Here is a 19417-nt window from a genome sequence, read left to right as displayed (position 1 = left end):
TTGGCTCTGCTGCCTTCTGCTGTGACCCTTGCCAAATATCCACCAGCATTTGTCAATAGCGACTGCTCTCCATGTTCCCTTCCACACCCAAGAAGGAGGGGGTGGAAGATGTGACCGAGGAGAGTCCATTAACGGGACTCAGAAATGGGGACCCTGTAGGACTCAGAAATGTGCTTTTGTTCACTATGCCAAGCTTGAGGGAGAGCAGGAAGTCAGTAAAAGGGAGCAGGCAGGGGCAGCTTGCTCAGCCTCCGCCCCAGGGACAGTCCACAGGGGCACGCGCCCCAGCTCTTTACCAGAGTTTCCCAACGGAAGATGTTGCTGTAGAAGCAGATCCAATTTTCAGAGAGGTAGAGTCGGCCCTGAAGAAGAATGTCTCTTTGGAGTGCACAGGAGTAATCTGGGGTGGGATGAAGAAGAGGGGCGCTCAGGGGCAGGAAGCGTTTTCAGCCAATCACTGCGGACGAAGCACGTTGCCCCTCCCACCAGTACCAGGGGAGCCTGACCGTCCACCCGGACAGCGGGTAGGTCACACTTGAACTGGAGGCCAAGGATGTCCCCAGCAACTCAGGAGCAGGAATACAAATGATGCAAAATATGCTACTGCCTCAGAGGAATGGATGCACGAGGGGAGGGGGCAAGCGAGCCAGAGGTAGAGAAGGTCAATGAAAGTCAGCTAGCGGCCCCGGCCTCCCATTCAGAATGACCCCCAACCCCTTTGGCTGCTTGGCCAGCTACAGAGATGTCTCCTTCTGGGTTCTAGATCTGGAGGCTGCCGCTGACGTGGCTGGGCACGAGCTCCAGCTGCTGGGGCCAGGCTCTGGACAGCCTCACTCCCCAGTCTCAGACAGTCTTACTTGGGCTGGCTTAGAGCCAGCTTCCTCCTCTACAGAAGCAGCCTGCGCCCCATCCCTGGGACTCCCAGACTTCTTCCCTGCTCCCCCTCTGAGGTCGCCCAGCTCACCCACAATGAGGCGCTCCGTGTCTGGAAGTTGCTTAAAGAGCTTTCTGAAGTCTTCATTTCTCTGCTTGTAAGTGGGGCTTAATACCTGCGAGACAATGGGCCAGGTTTAACAGGAAGCACCCAGGTTTTGTGGGTTCAGGGAGGAAGGTGAGAACAGGAGGGGCGCTTGCTTGAGTGTTAGAAGGCAAAGACAAGGTGATGTTAACCCACAGGTGCCAGAAGGACGGGAGAGGCAAAGGTGCTTGGGACAGAACAACCAAGTGGAGGATGTGATACTGCAAAGGCCTTTGTATCCAGCAGCCATCAATTAGAAGTCAAACACACTGAGCCAGGGGCCCACACTACATCCTAAGGGCAGCAAGGAAGGAGGGACCCCTCTGGGGAGCTTCCTGGGGTCCATGCCTGCCGTGGCTCTCCTGACCTCTGCCAGCAGGCAGCCCCACCTGGACAGCAAAGCACTGCTTCAAAGGGGCTCCTCCAGGCCCCAGCAAGACCCAAGCGAGGATGGTGCCCAGTGCACCAGCCAGAAAAAGGTCACTGCCAACCAACCCGGGAAACACTGGGCTGTGTGTGAGAGGTATTTTAAAAAGAAAAAAGAAAAAGGACTAGTCCATAAAACTCGTCTTCAAGTAAACAGACGGGTGGAGGATCTAAAAGCATACCTGGCACCTGGGGCACTGTCCTTCATTCCCTCCCCATGCTTACAAGCTCATCTAAACCCAACCCTTACACTACTGCTGGGAACAGAGGCCAGAGAGCAGTCGCCTGGCCCGTGAATTCGGATCTGTCCCACTTCAGTGCTGTGCTCCCCTGCCCTGCTGCTATGCTGCCGGATCCCCGTCCCCACCCTCCACCCACCTCACTTTTTAGGGGTACCTCGGTGAGATTCTTATAGCAACAAACTGCCTTCGCAAATCCTCCTTGGAAACCTCATGAGCCAGCTGAATAGACAGGAATCCTGCCGTCTCCGAGCTTATAATTTGAATAAAAAGGATGCCTGCCCCGTCGATGAAGGGCACCCAAGGATGAGGCCGATAAACAAGCACACAGCCCGGGAGCGGCCACACCTGCGACACAGATGCACTGCTCTGCCTGCTTATACACAGACAGCGTGGCTGACCCTTGGTGGGAGCGCGTGCCACAGGCGGGGCGACCTGGGGAGGCTCACGGAGGGGTCCTGGCCATTTCTACTTTCCCGCCCATGTCCCTGGGTATCCACTGGCATCCCACTGTGCCACAGTCAAATGAGCTTTCTGCAAAGCTTAACGGCCCACGAAGAAGCCAAGGCTGTGGCCTTGACCACTCAGCAGCAGGCACTGACCTCCTGGGCTAAGTGGCCCGATGATTTTTGTGCTATAGGGAATAGGAGCATGTCAGGAAGCTAGAACAAGAAAGAAAGGCCTGGCTTGAGAATGGGGAGGTTTTCCCGGAAGAGAGAGATGGTGCTTTGAGCCACCTTGTCTACAGTTAATTTGAATTTTAAACTCTTGTTCTTGGCTTATTTATAAAATGAGTGAGGCCTGCATTTGTGGGTGCCTTGTTGCCTCCCCCAAAGGAATGCTATGGTGTCAGGAAACCCCAAACCTCAAAAATCACTGGCCATGTTTTCAAACCAAGTATCAGGACCATTGGGAGTGGATATCTGAAAGCCAGCCTGTTGTGCGACATCTATGGCTGGAAAAGACCTCGGAATACAACATTCCTCTGGCCCGTGTATTAATCTCAAGCTGGTACTGAGATATCCAATCAGCTGGCCTCCTTGCAACAGAGAATACACACCTGACATTTGTAAGCGCTTAGTCTGACAGTCTAGAGCTGCAATTAAGCTGGCGTGTGATGAGTTGTGACTATGTGCCGCACTGGCATAAGCCCTGCACGTTCGTCAGTTCATTTGATCAGGGAGTTGCTTTCACTATTCCATTCCATACATGAGGAAAGAGAAGTTAAGCAACTTGCCCCAGGTGCATGGCTACCTGGGAATGGACTGGGAACCAAGCCTGTCCAACCAGAACTCCTGGGGTCGACTGTGACTCTAGGTTGCCTCGGGAGAGGAAGTGCTCACCGTCCTTGAGCCAAGATGGAAGCAGCATGGACATCCCAGAGGGGCAAGCTCTCCTTTGAGATAAGACAGTCCCCTACTTGGGGGGGTCCCCACCAGCCATCTACACCCCTACGGGGTCTTCACAAAGTTCCACTATCAGCCTGAGGACCAGCCTACAAGTGGCCCCACAGCCAGCCCCTTCGGGTGCAACTAGCTAGCAGGGATCCAATTACCTGGAACCCATGAGGTCTCCTATTTCTAATTTTCTTTCCATATTGGCCCCTCACCTTTACTTCTCTCGTATCCAAAGAGCAATGGACTCAGACCTCTATAGAGGTGGGGTCTGGTCCCCTTCACCCAATGGCGGGTGCGTCAAGAGAGCAGCCCCTCTCCTCTGAGGGAGGCTAGAGCTGCAGTGGGAGGGGAGGCCAAACCCAGCCCTGGTCTCTGGGGCCAGGAAGTCCCACAAGGATGGCTCAGGTGTAGAGATGCCTTAATGCCGGCTTGTCAAGGCAACCCTTATTCTACTGGGCAAGCGCGCATCACGGGTCTGCCTTCCCTCACCAGAGAGGCGCACGCCCATCACGCACCCCCTTGCAAGAGGCCACACGTCCTCACCTCCCACACCCACACCTCTAGAGCAATCTCCTCCTGAGGCGCGGCCTGGCCCACCTGTTCTAATTTAAAATTGTCAAAGAACGCTGGTTCCAGGCTTGTCACATCTCAGGCCCTTCCGGGTAGCAGAGCAAAAATGGGGAATGACGGGGGTCGGCCCAACTGTCACCCAGGCACAGAGACACCAGGTCACACACTCACGGCTGGGATTTCTTCAGATCCGTGCCCGCAAGAGCGTTCAGTACCGGCAGGCAAGTCGTGAAATGTCTTCAGGCACCACAGCAGGGGCTGGCTTTCCCGCTCCAGCAGGAGGCTCCAGAGGACCCCAGACTCCGTCAAAGCTTCCATGGCTCCCCACCCAGGGGAGCCCGGCTCCCAGAGAGCCGATTGCCCCCCGGTCCCCCCGGAGGGAACCCGGCCGTCTCCCCTGGGCTCCCGGCGGACGGGTGGGCTTCTGGGCAACGGCCTCTCCTCTCCCGGAGCTGGGGTGGCGGCACGACACCTCGCCAGGTCAGCCCGGTGCTCGGGCCGCGCCAGCCGGCCGCTCTCCCGAACTCTGCTCCGTCCCCTGCGGCCCCGCGGGCACCCCAGAGGGGTGTGGCGAGTAACTCTTCCTGCCAGGGCAGACAGTCACTCCAAAGCGGGACAGGCAGAGTTTATGCAGGGGAGGGGGACCCCGCAGGAGGTCCAGAGGTCCGGCTCCCCCCAGCTTCTCCTGCACGACGGGGTGACTCACAGTCTGTCTCATAAGCCAGGAAGGCGCTCAAATGCCCAGCTGCCCAGCGCCGACCTGTCCACTGAGGGGCGTGTTCAATCGCCCAGCAATCTCCTACCCCGGGCGGAAACTGGCAGCCGTGACTCACGGCCCTTGCCCTAGCAGAGGCCACCGCTGGCTGCGGCAACAGGGCCTGCACCCCCTCGTCCCCCTGAGCACTCCCCTCTCCTCCCAGTCCCTGCTCTCGGCTGACCAGCAAATAACGTCTTTGGTCTTTGTTGGAGTTACCGGGGGCAGGAGGGAGGGAGGGAGGCAGGGCAGGTGGGCGGGCAGGGCGCAAGCCCTAGACATGCTTCAAGTTACAGGATCTGGGTGATGGCCCTGGCCAATGTCCTCCAGTAACCCCCGGCCGAGCCGGCCTCCCCGGCAGATGTTTCCTGCAGTGGAAAGTTGCTGGCTGGGGCTTGGCGGGGGGAGGGGAGGAGGAGGTGCCAGGGGCACTGCTGTCCTGGTGAAATCTGAAATCTGAGACTCAAGAGGCCAGGAGCGTCTTTGGAGACACTCTCGCCTCACTGACCCATCCAGGCCCAGCTTCCCGGGAGCTGGGAATGTACAGGCTCTAGTGTCAGCTCTTGGGAAAAGGAGCGTTCAACAGCTTCCGGGGCTGCCTGAAGCAGCCCCTTCCTTTGCTGGGGAACCCTGCCACACCTGGCGCTAGCTGAGGGGTGGGGAGCAGGGGGAATGGGGGCAGATCAAGGCCAAAAGGATTCCCAGACCGCTGTGCAGGCCTCGAGGGCAACAAGGCAATGCGGAGAGCAGAGCATCTGCTCCCTAACCTCCCCAGTCAAAAGAAAACAGTCAAAGCCGGGGAAGCTGAGGTCTAGACACACTCCAGACATACAAGTTTTCGCAAGGAGTAGACAGCACGGAGACTGCAAAGATACGGATTCTTAGGCTGCTTCCAGGAAGGCAGGCCCCTGACATAAATGGGCCCCTTTCCGTTGCTTCCCTGCTCTTCCCTCCTGGGTTGTTCCCACTTCGCCAGGGGGGTCTTGGGCGTGCCCAGGACACGTGATGGTGGAAGGGGCCTTGGTCCTAGGAGTCTCTGTAATTCGACAAAGCAGCACTCAAACCTCAGTGTCCTTACAAGAGACAAAGTGTCACTTAGAAAAAAAATAAGTAGATTCCTGGGTCTCAAACCCAAAGATTCTAATTCAGAGGAGCCGGGGGTCTCCCAGGTAAACGGTGTTGGAGAAAGTGGGGAAAGAAGAGCGAACTCACGCACTGCTTTCTAGATGTGCACAGGCTGGGGCCGATGCCACCCCCAGGCACCCGCAGAGTAACTCTCCGCTGGACTACCATCCTCTCCAGGAAAGGTCTAAGTCTTAAATGCATTCTATCTTTCACAGCATTCAGCGTGATGTGTTTCCACTATCAGGGGCTCCAAAATTATTTGCCAAACGAATACATTCCTCCACACCTCTAAAACCGCTCCTGCCTGCGCTGCGTCTTACATGTACGTTCACACACACAGGTCCCCGATTCTGTATGTGGAACACAGTCCCTGCCAACCCTCGCCAGCACACAGCTGAGCCGTCTCCACCCTGCCCGGGCAGTCCTAGCCTAAGCAGCAACTCCATTTTCCAGTGTGACCAGAAGGACTCTCTCCTGGCCACGCCAGACCCCAAGATATAGATAATAGAGGCTGACAGAGCCAAGAGGTGCTGGGTCCTTATGGTCACTCCCCCGGAAAGAGCTGAGTATCACCAACAGTCTGATTAAGCTGATGACTGTTTGGGTGGTGATGGGGGTGAGACAGGGGCAGGGTACACCCAAAGAGATAACAGCCCGGGGATGCTTCTCAGTGTGCATCAAGCCTTTGTCTCCCCTACCCACTCCTTAAAGGCTGGGGAGGGCAGGGCAGCAGGCAGCTGGAACCTGCAGGAGAGGGAACTGGCCCCGGGCTAACTATTAACTCTACTGCAAACACAGGGAGCTGGGACCAAGTGGTACTCCCTCCCCGGGAGAGCAGGAAGAAGGGAGGGGTGGAGGAGCCCAGGAGAAAAACAGAGGGATTCTGGCACAGCACTGATCTTACCTAGGAAGAAACCGGGAAGACCCTCCAAGGAAATCCTGGCCTCCAACCAAATCCCGGTAGGGAGAAGCCAGATATGGGATAAGGGGACAGGAGAGAGAGGCGGAGGTGACTGAGCAAAGAAAAGGGGGAGAAGGGGGGTGAAATGTAATCCAGAAAGGTAGAGGAAAGAGTGGGCTAGGGAGCCGGGTCTCATCAGGGGAGACAGGACAACTCTTGAGAAAATTAAGGATGGTTGTGGGCTGGGGCTACTGGGGGTCAGGAAGAACGTTCCAGTTACTGGGTAAATAATAAAAGTGTGGTGGACAGGGCTAGAGGAAGTTGGGGCAGTTTCTAGGAAGAAACAAAACAGTCTGCCAAGGTTGTCTCCAGCAGCTGCCCTTTCAGCACCCCCACTCTGCTCGCTGCCCCCCACCCCAACATTCTGCATCCCATCACTCCAGGCTTATAGGCTGGGCACGTGACAGCCAGACTCACAGTCATTCCATGGAGCCGGCACCGGTCCTCCCTGCTCTCTAGAGAGCTGCATCCCTATCCAGGGACATCAGGGACTGTGGGTTCTAAGTCTCTGGCGGCTGCCAGGGTCTGGGCTACTGTCCTATTATCTCCTTGTGTGCCCACGGACACGATGACCAGCAGAAGATCTGAGGTAGATGAGGAGGATACATTTGCCCACCCTGAGGCAGCAGGGATGAGACTTTTGTAACCAAAATAAATCTTAATAAAATAAATAAAAGAAAAAAAAGTAGAGTGGCAAGAGCAGAGGGTGAGGGGTTTAGGGGAGTCGATTGCCAAGAACTCAGGGAAAGTGGAGAAGACAAGACCTTCAAACTCCATTCCTGACCTGAAGATCCCAGGCTAGGAACCACAAGCTCGCATGTCCCAGCCTTTCCAGGTGTCCGCGGGGCTCAGCCACTTCCCTCTGGGTGCCCCCTCTTTAGATCAAGGGGGTCACCACAGTCAGATCCTCCCAGCAACCCCCACCCCGGCTAAATGGGTAAAAGTAAGATACTTTTGTATCTTTCACCCACCCCTCTACCAGACAAAAGAGGGGTGGATGAAAGGAGAGGGGCTGGGCAGAGAGTGGGGTGGCCTTCCTCTCCTAGGAGGCCTGGGCTCCCCCAACTCCCCTCCAGTGGGTCTGCGATGCTCTCGCAGCCGCCGGCATCCCCAGAGCGCCCACCCTCACCTGAATCTGGCCAGGTATGGAGGGGAAGGGGCGTGACCGTCCCCAGGGCTGGGGACTGCAAAGCCTTCACCCCCCCCCCCGCCCCCCCACTGTTAATTCTAATGCCTGACGGAGCCTCCAGCATGGGAATTGCAGGGGAGCCTATGCCAGGGCCAGGAGAGAGGTGAGAGGGCTCCGTGCACCTGTGCTGGCCTCAAGCAGGGGGCAGGCAGGTTTCTAAAGGGAGAGCAGGGAGAGGTCCGTCTGAGCAATCCCGTTCCCAGCACCATCAGGGCCCCCTGGCAAGCACAAAGAAGGCAGCTGCCGACTCCTCTCGGCATGTGCTGCCTCTGGGGCAGAAACCACGGGAAGGAAAAAGGGGAAAGATAAGGGACAGCTGATCACGGGCGAAAACGCCAGGCGTGGGCCAGCCGCGGCACATGGCTCCGGGGATCTCTTGGCACCACTCGGCTTCCCACAACCTGCCTAGCCTCAGCCCCTTCCTCCCAAGGCCCACCTGCCCCTTCCATCTCCCTCCTCCATCTTCATCCCATTCTGGTCCCCAGCCCAGCCCTGGGTCAGGAAGTTTAGGGGGACAAGGAGGGGTCAGCCCATGGCTGCAGGGGTCAGACGTGGGAAGCCACCTCAGCAGGCAGAGGAAGGGCCGCCTGGAGACTCTGAATCAAGCAGGGGAGGAGCGGGAGCAGCCTGGCACCGTTCGTCACTAGGTCCCATGACGTGTCACCCCTGAGCTTCTGGGAGAACCTGAGTGTGAGCCTCTGAGTCCAGGAGAGAAGTTCAGGAGGGAATCATTAAACGCTGCGCAGCAAAGAGCTCCTTGTGCGCCAGCCCTCGGCGAGTTAATGATTTGTTCTGGGTGGAGATTCGATCATGTTCTGGGGGTGAGGGGTGGAGGGTGAAATGAGAGCCTACAATAAAGAGGGTGAGAGGGAGGAAGGCACAGGGAAACAAGCATCCTGGAGGGTGATTTGCAGCACCGATGAGGCGCAGCTACTGAAGCATCCTCCAACTGCGGGGGGAACCCGCTGGGGAGGCAGGGGCCAGGCCTGGCGCCTCTGCCACCTCCCCACAGCTGTGCACCGGAGCCCTGGACTCCTGGTCCCATGTGGTCCCAGGGCCATCCCCCCACCCAAGCGCCTCTTTCTAACCTGTCCCCGTGCCAAGTGCTCAGACACCGGTTCTGCCCCACGGATGCTTGGGACTGAGGGAGAAGAACATTGAGCTGAAAAGGATGTGGGGAGAAAAGGAGAGGCAGAGGAAGCCATGCAGGAGAATGGAAATCAAGAAAGAGGAGGAAGGTGGAGGGAGAAGAAAAGAAAAAAAGAAGGAATCAGAGTGCAAAGGATAGGGAAGAATTCAAGGAAAGGAAAAGTGAGCAGCAACCTGATCTACAGGGAGAGAGAGAGACAGGGGGAAGAGGCAGGCAGTCAGCAGTAAGGAAGAGGACGCACACATCCAGATTTTGATATTTTAATTACCTAACAAGCCTGTGGCCTGGTGTTTTCCCTTCCCACTTTGGAAACATTCAAGTTTTGCAATATTGGTCAAAAGGAGGGGGTGGGGAAGTGGATGTGGCTTAACGGATTGGGCTCCCGTCTACCAGAGGGGAGGCCCTGGGTTTGCTTCACAGGGCCTCCTTGTGAAGGCAGGTTGGCCCATGCCATGGTGATGGAGAGCTGACGGCCCACGGAGCGGAGGAGAGCTGGCGCAGCAGAGGAGAGCTGGCGCAGCAAGATGACGCAATGAAGGGAGACAAACAGACACAGAAGAACACGCAGCGAATGGACACAGAGAGCAGACAGCAAGCAAGCGGCAAGGGGGGGTGGTAAATAAATAAAAATAAAAAAAATGTGGGGGGTATAAGGCAAAGGATGCTGGTTTCCCCAGAGGAGCCTGGCCTGGGGCAGCTCCCAAGGAGGCAGCTCACCTTCCTCCCACATCCCTTTCCACCCACAAGGTGCTTCTCTCTGCACCCAGGGTGAGGTCTCTAAGCAGGCTGGGGAGGCCACGATGCCGGGGCAGGACCATTGGGATTAAGGGTGGGTGGGGGGAGACAAGCAATCTGTGGCTTCTCTCCCATCCCCAGGCCACCTTGGCCCTCCACGCCCCTCCTATCAGCACAGCCCCCCCGCCCCCCTACCTTGTTTGGTGCTGGGCGGGGCCAAGGCTGGCAGATTGAAGGACAGCACCTGGCAGAGGCACTGAGCAGCGGGGTCCCAAGCCACGAGGCTGAACAACACCCGCCCGACTTTGAGGAGTCGTTGAGTACCACGTGGAAACACCCCTCCCCCCCACAACAAGGGATTCTGACGTAAGCCCCGCCCTTAGGCTCAAGCTTCCCCTCTTCTCCCCGCTGCCCTCCCCCCAACCAGAGTGCCCTCGTCGACATGGGGCCACTCACAGCCCGCCCCCCGCCCCTTCCCCAGGCCCATTCCTCCCACTCAAGTGCAGCCCGGCGGGGAGGACGCAGGCTCAGGGAAGGCAAGACGGCATCTGAGGTCATGGTTGCAAAACGCGTCCCTCCCCTGGGCAGCCCCGGAGGACAGAGCACAGCGAGGCAGGGAGCCAGCCGCGAGACTTTTCAGGGGAAAGTTCAAACGCCTGCAACGAAGGCTGGACGCCCCAGAGGACGCGGCGGGACGGGGACTGCTTACTCCACCGTGTGGCCACGAGGGACCAAACAGCTGCCTCAAGCAGTCCTCAGGGAGAAACTACAAAAGGGTCAAGAGCAGCGGCTGGCTTCTAGAAGGACCCGCCCTTGGGGCGCCCAAGGGGATGCTGAGGACAGAAGTCAATGCCATGAAACGGGCCAGCCTCTCTACTGAGGGAGGAAAGCTTTCGGGCTAGGTCTCCCCCCACCATGGCTAGACAGGGGAAAGAAGCTTTGCTCCTGAGTTCAGGCCGCAGTGCTGCCCCCATCCTAGAATTCTGTCTGCCCTTGGAATTCCCATTCTTGCCCAAACTGCTGTCCTCCTTTAGGGCTGGAAGAGCTCTGCCTACAAGCCTCGGCAAGGTCAGGGAAAGGATGGGCTATTTCTCCTCGGTCTCCCTGCGTCAAGGCAACCGGTGCTGCTACAGAAGATAAACCATTTTATCTGGTTTGGTGGGGAGGGGGCTGGTGAGGGGGAAATCCCACCTTCCATATCCCAGCAATTGGTCCAAGCCCACGGGGGAGCCAAATTGCCCTCCACACCTCTCCATTCCCCTGCCCACCTCCACTCCCCCCTCCCCACTGCACATGTAACCCAGCAAGAAGAAAACAGGAATACTTACGTTATACCAACTCTGGCTTTTCTGAAAGGACAAAATAAAAGAGAAGGTACAATTAGTCAGGGAAGCGGTGGTGGGAATGGCCAGCCTATCGCTGGCCCCAGGGGGAAGGTGACACAGACAGCAGAGGACGGGCAGGGGGGAGGAGTCCAAATGCAGCTGAAGGCAACCCTCGCTGCTGCTCAGGAGGGGTCCTCCTTTCTCAAGACAGCTCCAGAAAGGAGGCCCCGAGAGCAACCCATGCTGGAAGCCCCACCAGCGGGGGCGGCAGGCAGCGGCAGCACCAGCCTAGCTGGGAGGGAGTCGGGGCCCATCGCAAGGTCCTTCCGATGGGGCTGAGGGATGCGCCGCGGGCATCCAACACCCTGTCCCCCGTGGGCCCTGCCCAGAAGCAAAGTACAGCTAGAGACCACCCGGCCTTCTGCTCCAAGGCAGCCCGTCTGCAGGAGGCAGGATGGGGGAGGTGGCACCCTTGGAGAGAGGGGACAAAAAGGGGCTGCCTGAAAAGTCCTCAAACCTTGCTCTCCGTGAGCTGACCTGAGAACTCCTCTTTCTACCCCAACTGGCTGGTTGCTTCTGCCACAATAACAGGGGGTGGCAGGGGGCTCCACCCTGGGAGGGAGGTTGCTCCCAACTCTGTCCTCCCCTCATCCAGGCCAGCGAAACCAGACTCCACATCAGCTCCAGAATTCAGGTGTTCTCCATGCCCAGGCCTGCACAAAGGCGACCTGTCTTCATGTTAACTCAAAACTTTCTTAGGGAAAGAGAAAGGATGGCTAAGATTCTGCCTCATCTGTTTCCAATCCCAATGGCCGGGAGTCCTTTACACACATCCCATTTGGAAGGTAGATGATAGGATGGATGAATGGATAGATAGATAGATGATAGATAGATAGATAGATAGAGATAGATAGATAGATAGATAGATAGATAGATAGATAGATAGATAGATAGATAGATAGATAGACAGACAGACAGACAGATAGATAGGCATAGATCACACACCACACACTTGCCTAAGACCCACCCCTTGAGGTATTGATACCATAGCTTTGGGTTGGGGCTGGGCTATTTTCATGCTGAAATTCATAAAGCTTTCCAAATGCAGGATTAAGGTGGAGACGTATGGGCTAGAGGAAACTTTGCCTGCAGGTCAACCCCTTAGCTCCACCCAGAAATGGGGGTCCTAGAACAATCAGCCAACTTCATCCCCTCCGCCTGGTCTAAAGGGGCCCTGGTCCTGTCTCAGAGGATGCTGCGGGTGCCCGCGTGCCTGTGACCCCTGACCTCAAGCCCACCGGAACTCAGTGGGGATCTTCCACCCTCAGTTGGAAGGAGCTAGAAGCAGGGAGGTGCAGGGCATGCGGGCTGGAGCTAAGTGGGTTTGTTTCAGCCTCACTCCCGACCTCACCGGCCACAATGTGGCCAGTGGGGCAGGGGCAGGGCAGGCTCCCAACCCCCCTCGGCCAGACAACCCCCACAGTCCTTTATGTGGTCACTTCCCAAAGAGGCCACCAGGCCGGCCCCAGCCGGAAGTCACATCCTCTCCTCCAATCCGGATGCTCTTGGCAGATAAAGGAGTCAAACCCAAATACTCAGAACCAACTTTTCCCATCACTGAGGGAGTCCAGGGAATCCTGGCCAGAAACTGATAATCCACCTCCACAGCACCTTGGCCAAGGTTTGCCCACGTCTGGAGGTGGGTGAGAGGAGCGAGGAAGCTGCACCTGACTCCACGGGCGCTCTAGGGCGTCTTACTTCCTGGGTCCTCACGCAGTCGCCCTGAGCCTGTGTGCAAGTGAGAGGCGCGGGGCAGGAGGCTAGGCTGGTCACGAAGCACACCTCCCCACGGAGGGAAGGAGGCACCCCGGAAGCTGCCAGTCTCGTCTGTCCCCTAGTTTTCCTGCGTGCCGTCCAACCAAAGCCAGTCCTCGGATACCTGCTTCCAAGCTGAGAAAACTCCCCATGTGCTGCCCTGCACGGGAGACCTGGGGAGAGATGGGGCTACAGGAACCTGGGCCCAAGGTCCTTGATGACTGCCCCTCCTGCCCAGAAGCAGCAGGTGCTCCTTTCCACGTCCTGGCACAGAGAGGCTTGTCCCTTCTGACTCTGCTGAGAGCAAAGTGCTCCAGCCAGGCAAGCCCCGTCCTGTCCCGAACCAGTTGTGGGAGACCTCTCTACGTAACATGTGCTCAAGGAGGATGGAAATACGATTCAAGAGCGAGGACTTTTCTCTTTTCTCTCGGCTTGAGACTCTATCCCTAACCAAATATCCACGGGCGGATTCAGAGCTGCACCCCTCTACCCAAGAGTGCCATGGGGAAAAAATGGGCCCCCACCCCTCCAGGCAAATCCATCTGTGCCCCCTGAGAATACCCACTCTGGGCAGGAGTTTCTGAACTTTGACAAGCCTCTTGGAGCCTAACTTTCTGCCCGTGGCACTGCTTCCCCCGGGACAAAGTCCTCAAGGAGCTGCCAAGAGTGGGAGCCCAGGCTCGTGGAGGACGGGGAGTCCGTGGGGTGCTGCCTCCGAGGCTGAGAGGGAAGGTTCCGGGCAGCTGCCTACCCCTGGAGGTAGCCAGAGCGCCCTTACCTCGGGAGAGGGCTGGGGGGGAGGAAGGGCAGACCTCGGGCGGGGGTGATGGGCACTCTGCTCAAAGGGGAGGCGGGGGGCAGAAAAACTACGTGGAAACAGAGCCGCTGGACGGGGAGCTGAGCAGAGGACAAGCCAGCCCCTGAGACAGAGCCGAGTTACTGCGAGGTGGTTTCTGCCCGCCCCCACCCCAAATCTAAAACGATCTCCCCAGTGCAAAGGCTGGGGGAATCTGGAAAATGGGCAGGGAATGGGGAGACGGGGAGGGGCCGGAGGAGCACAGAAGCTAGTGGGAGTTAGAAAAGAAAGAACTTCTTACTTTGATCAGGTTAAGTCTGTTATACTGAAAAGGAAGCCACAAATATGAGAACTGGAGGAAAAAGGTGTGTGGAGGGGAGCAAACAATGGGGAAGAGGGGCGTCAGGGGCACAGAACCGGGTACACCCTGGGGGCCCAGGGCGTGGCCAAGGACTGGCCACAGCCTCAGGGCTCCACCCTGGACTTCAGATGACCTGAGTGGGAAAACCACTCCCTCTAGTGGCCAGAAGCCAAAACCACAGAGCAGACACCTGGTGGTGGCAAAAATGCCAGGTGTTCCAGGTGGTGGAAATGAGTGTGTCATCCTTTTGGTCCACTCCTCCCGGCTGGGCTGCACCTAGCGAGGGCCAGCCTCAGCAGTTCAGCTCCAGTTCCCAGGGGTGGGAGCTCAGGATCACCTGGTCCCACCCCTACATACTAACCAACGAGGACACAGAGGGACAAAGAAAGGGAGAGCACATGGAGGCCCAGGTCAGAGTCAGCTGACTCCAGGGTCTCCCAGAGAGACAATTCTCCAGCTTGCCTGAAAAAAATAAGGGCATGCCTCCTCGAGAAGCTGGACAGGAGCTGGGGGTGAGGTGGCCTAGCCAAGAAATCTCCTTAACTAGTAGAGGCCTGGCCAAGGGTACAACTGGTCAACCTGAGACCAGGCTCCAAGGAGGGATGGGGGTATCCCCACTACTCTAGCAGACCTCCTCCTCTCTTCCCCTCACCTCTGCAGCTTCCCCTCACTTGCTGCGCCAGGCCCTGGCCTGGCCAGAGCTTACTTCCTATACTGGTTCTTGTGTTTCTCCTCTGAGGTCAGTGCATCCGGCCCATGCATGTCCCAGACCCAGGCCCACCACAGCTGCCTCCAATTCCACCTGGGAGGGCACAAGGCCCCGCCCCCCAGAATCGGCCCCACTTCTAACTGTGTTTAGAGGATGGTGGTAGCAGTGGTAAAGGGAATGACATGAGAGGATGGCAGCAGGTATCTAAAGCCAGGGAGCACTGGGGATGGGCATCATCTCAGCCCCATCTCTTCACACAAGAGGAAAACCTCAACTCTTTCAATCACCTCCATTTGTAGCTCCTCATCAAAAGGGGCCAAGATCAACTCTCTGTTCACGCTCAGTTCTTAGCCCGTCCATAATCCCTCATGTTGGCCTCTTCCAAGTCCCACTCAGACTTCTAGCCCTTTCTCAGGGCCACCAGCCCCCAAAACTTTTCCAGGCTATCCCACCCATCATAAGGTTTCCCTTGTCTCTGAATCCATACAACATCCAGAGCCGCTCATACGGTTCTCAAGACAGAATGAGTTTGTAGATAACCTGGGGTCCTTTTCTCATCTCCCTTCTAGATGGAACACTGCCTGGGGGCACAGACCTGGTGTCTGAATTCCTGTCTCTCCAAGAAGACCTACCATTTAGCAGGTGGAGGGGGTGGGGAATCCTCACCTCAACCCATCACCCGCTCAAAATCATCACTCAACAAGTGGTGACTGATGACCATAGGTACCATTCTAGAAGCTCACTGGAAACCGACTCAGTGCCTTGCTAGACATAGGGGTAAGAGAGTAAGGAAGCTGAGAATTTCACCCTAGCAAGAAAAAGTGCTCAAAGACACTGGACAGGGGCAGAAAGAAGGAAGACACTGACTCCCATGTCAGGCTATCTCTGTTCGCTCCAAACCTGGGGCCACTAGCACCTCCCAGTCCCCATGCCAACCTAGCCAGAGGCGTGAGAGGCTCAGGAGGGGCTGGCAGGGGCCACCTCAGCACCCCACCTCCAGACAGGCCTGCATCTGGGCCATGTGAGCCCACGGAGAAGTGCTGACTCACCCCCGAAGGCAGCCAGGAGCAGGCACTGAGAATCCCGTCAAGATGTGCCTTTAGCCTGAAGGTCACAGGCTGCAGGATTAGCCCTGTGGTCGCTTGTTCTTCCTTCAGGAAAGGGAACAGCTGTTCACCCTCCTCCTCCCCAAAACGCTTTCAGAGACTGGAGACTATTATTAAATCATCCCCCAGCTTTCTCCTCTTCAGGCTACATCCCACCCCCTTTCTCCATGGGTATTATTTCCTGAAACCTCCCATTCCAAAATACCACTGCTCTCCTTCAACCCCTTCTGAGCACCCTGGGGACCCCCCGCAATCCCGGGGTGTCTGGCAGCTCTGGCCAGGCCTCCCTGACCTGTCACTCCTCTCAGTGCCTGGTGGGGGGGCTACTGCCCCCACTTACCAGCCTCCAGGCACAGGCACCAGGCCCTCTGGTAAACGTTCTGCTCTCTGCTCATGAGCCAGGATCCCCGAGGACTCCGTGGTCCCCTGGGCTGGGTGGTGGGGCAGGAGCAGCGAGGGGGCTCAAGCTGGGCGGCTCTCGGAGGGCGGGTGGAAGGAGCGGGCCAGGGGGAGCCCTTGAGGCCACTGCTGAGGAACAAGCACCAAGAAACTCACCTCTTAGAATTCAGGACCCTCCATCAACGAGTCCTGCCTACCCCAATCCTACTGCTAGAGATTCAAAGTTCAGCCCTCAAGGGGCTATGACTGGCTGGGGCCTACTTCCCCCGCCAAGAAATGAAACTACCCGCTGTCAGGACTCTGCTTCCAGAGGGCGCCATGTAAGGGGAGAAGGAAACAACCATGGTTTCTAGCTAGAGGCAGTGTTTGGGGAGCAGGCAGGGAAGGCGGGTCTGCTCTCCGACTTGGGGTGCAGTAGGGACGCTCCCTGGGTAACTACAAGCCAACCAGTCGGGGTGGCAGCTGGGCTGGCCCTTGTGCCAAAGGGGCCAAGCGAGACATCCGGGCCAGAATCGGGAGGGGGCGGAGGGAAGGGAGGGGGATGCTACAGACAATTCGACACTAGAGGGAGATAAACAGAGACAAAAGTTGGCTTACTTTTGAGAGGCGCTTGTGAGACTAAGACCAAGCATGCAAAGATGGTATTTGGGGAAATGGTGGGGAAGAAGAGGAAGAACAAGAAATCAGAAGACACATTCAGGTGGGAAGCCAGCTCCCCCACTTCGTGCCCGGGGGTCTGCACCCCTTCCCCAGGGCTTCTGAATCCAGGTTCTGAAAAGGTTCTAGAAGGAGCACGTAGGCAAAGGCATCTTCTGCTCCCCAGAGGACTGCAAGGGCAGAAGACAATCCTTGGGGAACCCTGACTGGCTCAGGGCCTTCTCACACCCCCTTGGGGCTTGTTTTCTGTGTATCCTTAGGCCAAAGGCCCTGGGCTAAGGTGGTGGTTCTGACATAGCTGGGAGGGATGGAGGGGCCTGCCCCACCCTTTCTTCCAGACTTACTGGGCAAATTAGTACCAAAACTAAGGCAGGTGCAGGACAGGAAGGAAGTTAGAAATGGTGTTCTGGGAAGTTACCTGAGGACTGTCTTTCTGGCAGAATGGATATCCCAAGTGAAGCTCCCTTCCACCCCAAATTTGGTGGGTAGGGACCAAATTAGGAAAAAGTAGCAGGGATAAAGAGGCATCCCCCCTGACCCCGAGAGCATCCCTCCTCCAAACTTCAAGGCAGGGGACCCTCCCTAACTCCCAAAGAGAGGTAAACCAGCCTCAAGGGCACAGCAGTTGTGGAATCCTTTCACTAGCCGAAGGGGCCTCTCACAGAGCTTAGCTGGGAAGACCCTTCACCAGGTTCTCCCCTGCCCACCCCACCCTGGCCCTGGGGAACAAAGACTCTGGGAAACCAGGGCCCTTCAAGTCAGGAGCTTCCAGAGGGGTCCAGCTCACCTTGGAATTTTTGCCACCACTCCGGCCAGACTGTGAGGAGCAGCTGCGCTGCACCCCCTGTTCCGGTGTGGACGGGGACTTGTCAGAGGAGTGATCGGAGCCCTTCTCCACCATGGTGTCGCCGTCGGTGTTCTGGGGGGTTGGCGAGCGAGAGCGCTTCCGGAGGATGGGCGAGCAGGCCGGTGTGCTGCGGTTTGAGTTACTGGCAGTGCTGTAGCGGCAGATGGACAGAGGGATAGGGTGGGAGGGATGGGGAGGGGGAGAGACAGGCCGTCAGTGACTGGAGGCCAAAGACGGAGCCAAAGAAGCCAGCTCAGGGAGCTGGGGAGAAACGGGAGGAAGGGACCCAGTTATGGACTTTTCTGCACCGTAATACTGCTCCTGGCCAGGAGAGGGCGGTGGTGCCTATGTGGAAAGAGCAAGAGGACTAAGGGGAAGGAGGGCACTTAGACATTTAGATATCCATCCATCCATCCCCCAATCCATCCATCTGTCCAAATACTTTTTGAGCTCCTATTATAGTCCAGAAACTGTCTTGGGCACACAGAATGTAAGAACTGAAAGAGTCATCAGAGATTGTCCAATAATGTCAGTTCATTTTGTAAAAGCTGCAAATCCAAGGTTTCTAAATTTTGGGGGGACATTTTTGTCCACAGAAATAACAGTAATAGTGCTACTTTTCAAAGCACTCACATACATATTATTTCACTGGGTCCTTAAAACATCCCACTGAATGAAGTAGTAATGACCGGTGTCAAAATCCCTATTTTAAAATGACGACTAAGACCAATACGTGGCAGGGAGAAGCTAAGTATCCTCTGATCACAGAGGACTTAGAAACAAAATGTGGATCTTCTGACTGTAACTCACCCACATCATGCTGTTTCCTTGCAGACATACTGGTTCCAGCTTCCCCTGCCCAGGGTTGGAATGAACCCAGCCGAGATCTTCCCATTCCATAGCCCTCTTCCCCAAAATTCATTTCCAACAGGCCCCTGATGCATTCCACATACCAAATCCACTTACATGGAGGCTTATAAGCTGTATACAGATTTCCTAATTGAGCTTTAGCTTGTGTTGTTAATGGACTACAAGGAGAAGAGATGACAAAACAGAGGCAAGAAGAAAACTGAATGCAGGTAAATTCTAATAGGTGCTTGCTTTGCCTTGAGAGAATGGAGAAAGGAAAAAGGTGAAAAAAGGAAAATGTTAAGAAGAGAGAAGGGGGAATGTGAGACTGGAAAGCCAAAGGGATACCAGGGGAGAGGGTGAGAATCCCCATGTCCCACCTAATGAGCATCCCAGCACAAGTTCCTAAGGGCCCTGGGAAGCACTCTCGGGAAGCTTCATGCCAGCCTTCCCTCAGGTAATGGAGAACAGGGTTGGGACACTGGCATTTGCATGAAGACCCCATTGCAAGGCAGATGTTCCACTGGATGCTCGTGCAATGAAAAGCAAAGCAAACCCTTCTCAGCAAAATATGCTACCTGAGGGTCGTCAGCAGACAGGGGGAGAACAAAGCCCAAACCAGCAAGCATGGGGATGGAAGAGATGCAAGGAGGTGGGGAGAGAGAGAGCTGTAAGGTTCTAAGGGAAACCAGTGGGAGAAGACAAAAAGGAAACCAGACAATGGGAAGAAAAATGTGTCCAGAGGAGAGATGGAGAAAAATAAGGCCCAGTGCTTCTCTCCAACCCAAAACAGAATTCACGTAAAACTCTCATTTATAACACTAAAAATAACTGTTATTTAGGGAAACCTTAAATGCCTCTTTCAGAATAAGCTCTTCAATTTCTCACCACATCCCCGACCACCCTTTATCCACTGACGCTCTAAACTCATTTATTTTCGAATAGGACACCGTGTCCCATTCCTCCGATGAAAAAGCTGAGCCTTAGAA

The 19417-nt window shown here is 56.3% G+C and overlaps 1 protein-coding gene and 1 long non-coding RNA gene across 10 annotated transcripts in view; one reads left to right on the top strand and one right to left on the bottom strand.

The window, feature by feature from the left end:
• Window positions 1-19417, bottom strand: part of GRAMD1B (GRAM domain containing 1B) — a 200836-nt gene that overhangs the window by 50300 nt on the left and 131119 nt on the right. For 5 of the 8 annotated variants that reach the window (XM_012525562.4, XM_058289427.2, XM_071212386.1 and 2 more), the window contains 4 exons: window positions 17520-17730; window positions 10893-10913; window positions 965-1049; window positions 297-400 (listed from right to left, as the gene is read on the bottom strand). In XM_012525562.4, the coding sequence (XP_012381016.1) occupies window positions 297-400; window positions 965-1049; window positions 10893-10913; window positions 17520-17730 (421 nt within the window). Of the gene's footprint in view, window positions 1-296; window positions 401-964; window positions 1050-10892; window positions 10914-16672; window positions 16694-17519; window positions 17731-19417 lie in introns of all 8 variants that reach the window. The other 3 variants (XM_071212384.1, XM_071212385.1, XM_071212387.1) reach the window with 1 other exon arrangement.
• LOC139437754 (uncharacterized) lies at window positions 6334-10483 on the top strand. Of its 2 annotated transcripts, none has more exons than XR_011647645.1 (2): window positions 6334-6489; window positions 9269-10483. It is a non-coding gene; the product is annotated as an uncharacterized lncRNA (long non-coding RNA). The 2 variants fall into 2 exon arrangements; XR_011647644.1 differs by having other exon boundaries at window positions 9265-10483.

The sequence above is a fragment of the Dasypus novemcinctus genome, chromosome 27, assembly GCF_030445035.2.
Source record: "Dasypus novemcinctus isolate mDasNov1 chromosome 27, mDasNov1.1.hap2, whole genome shotgun sequence".
Classification (NCBI taxonomy): Eukaryota; Metazoa; Chordata; class Mammalia; order Cingulata; family Dasypodidae; genus Dasypus; species Dasypus novemcinctus.
The sequence above is the reverse complement of the archived record's forward strand: the minus strand, read 5'-3'. Positions and strand labels throughout refer to the sequence as shown.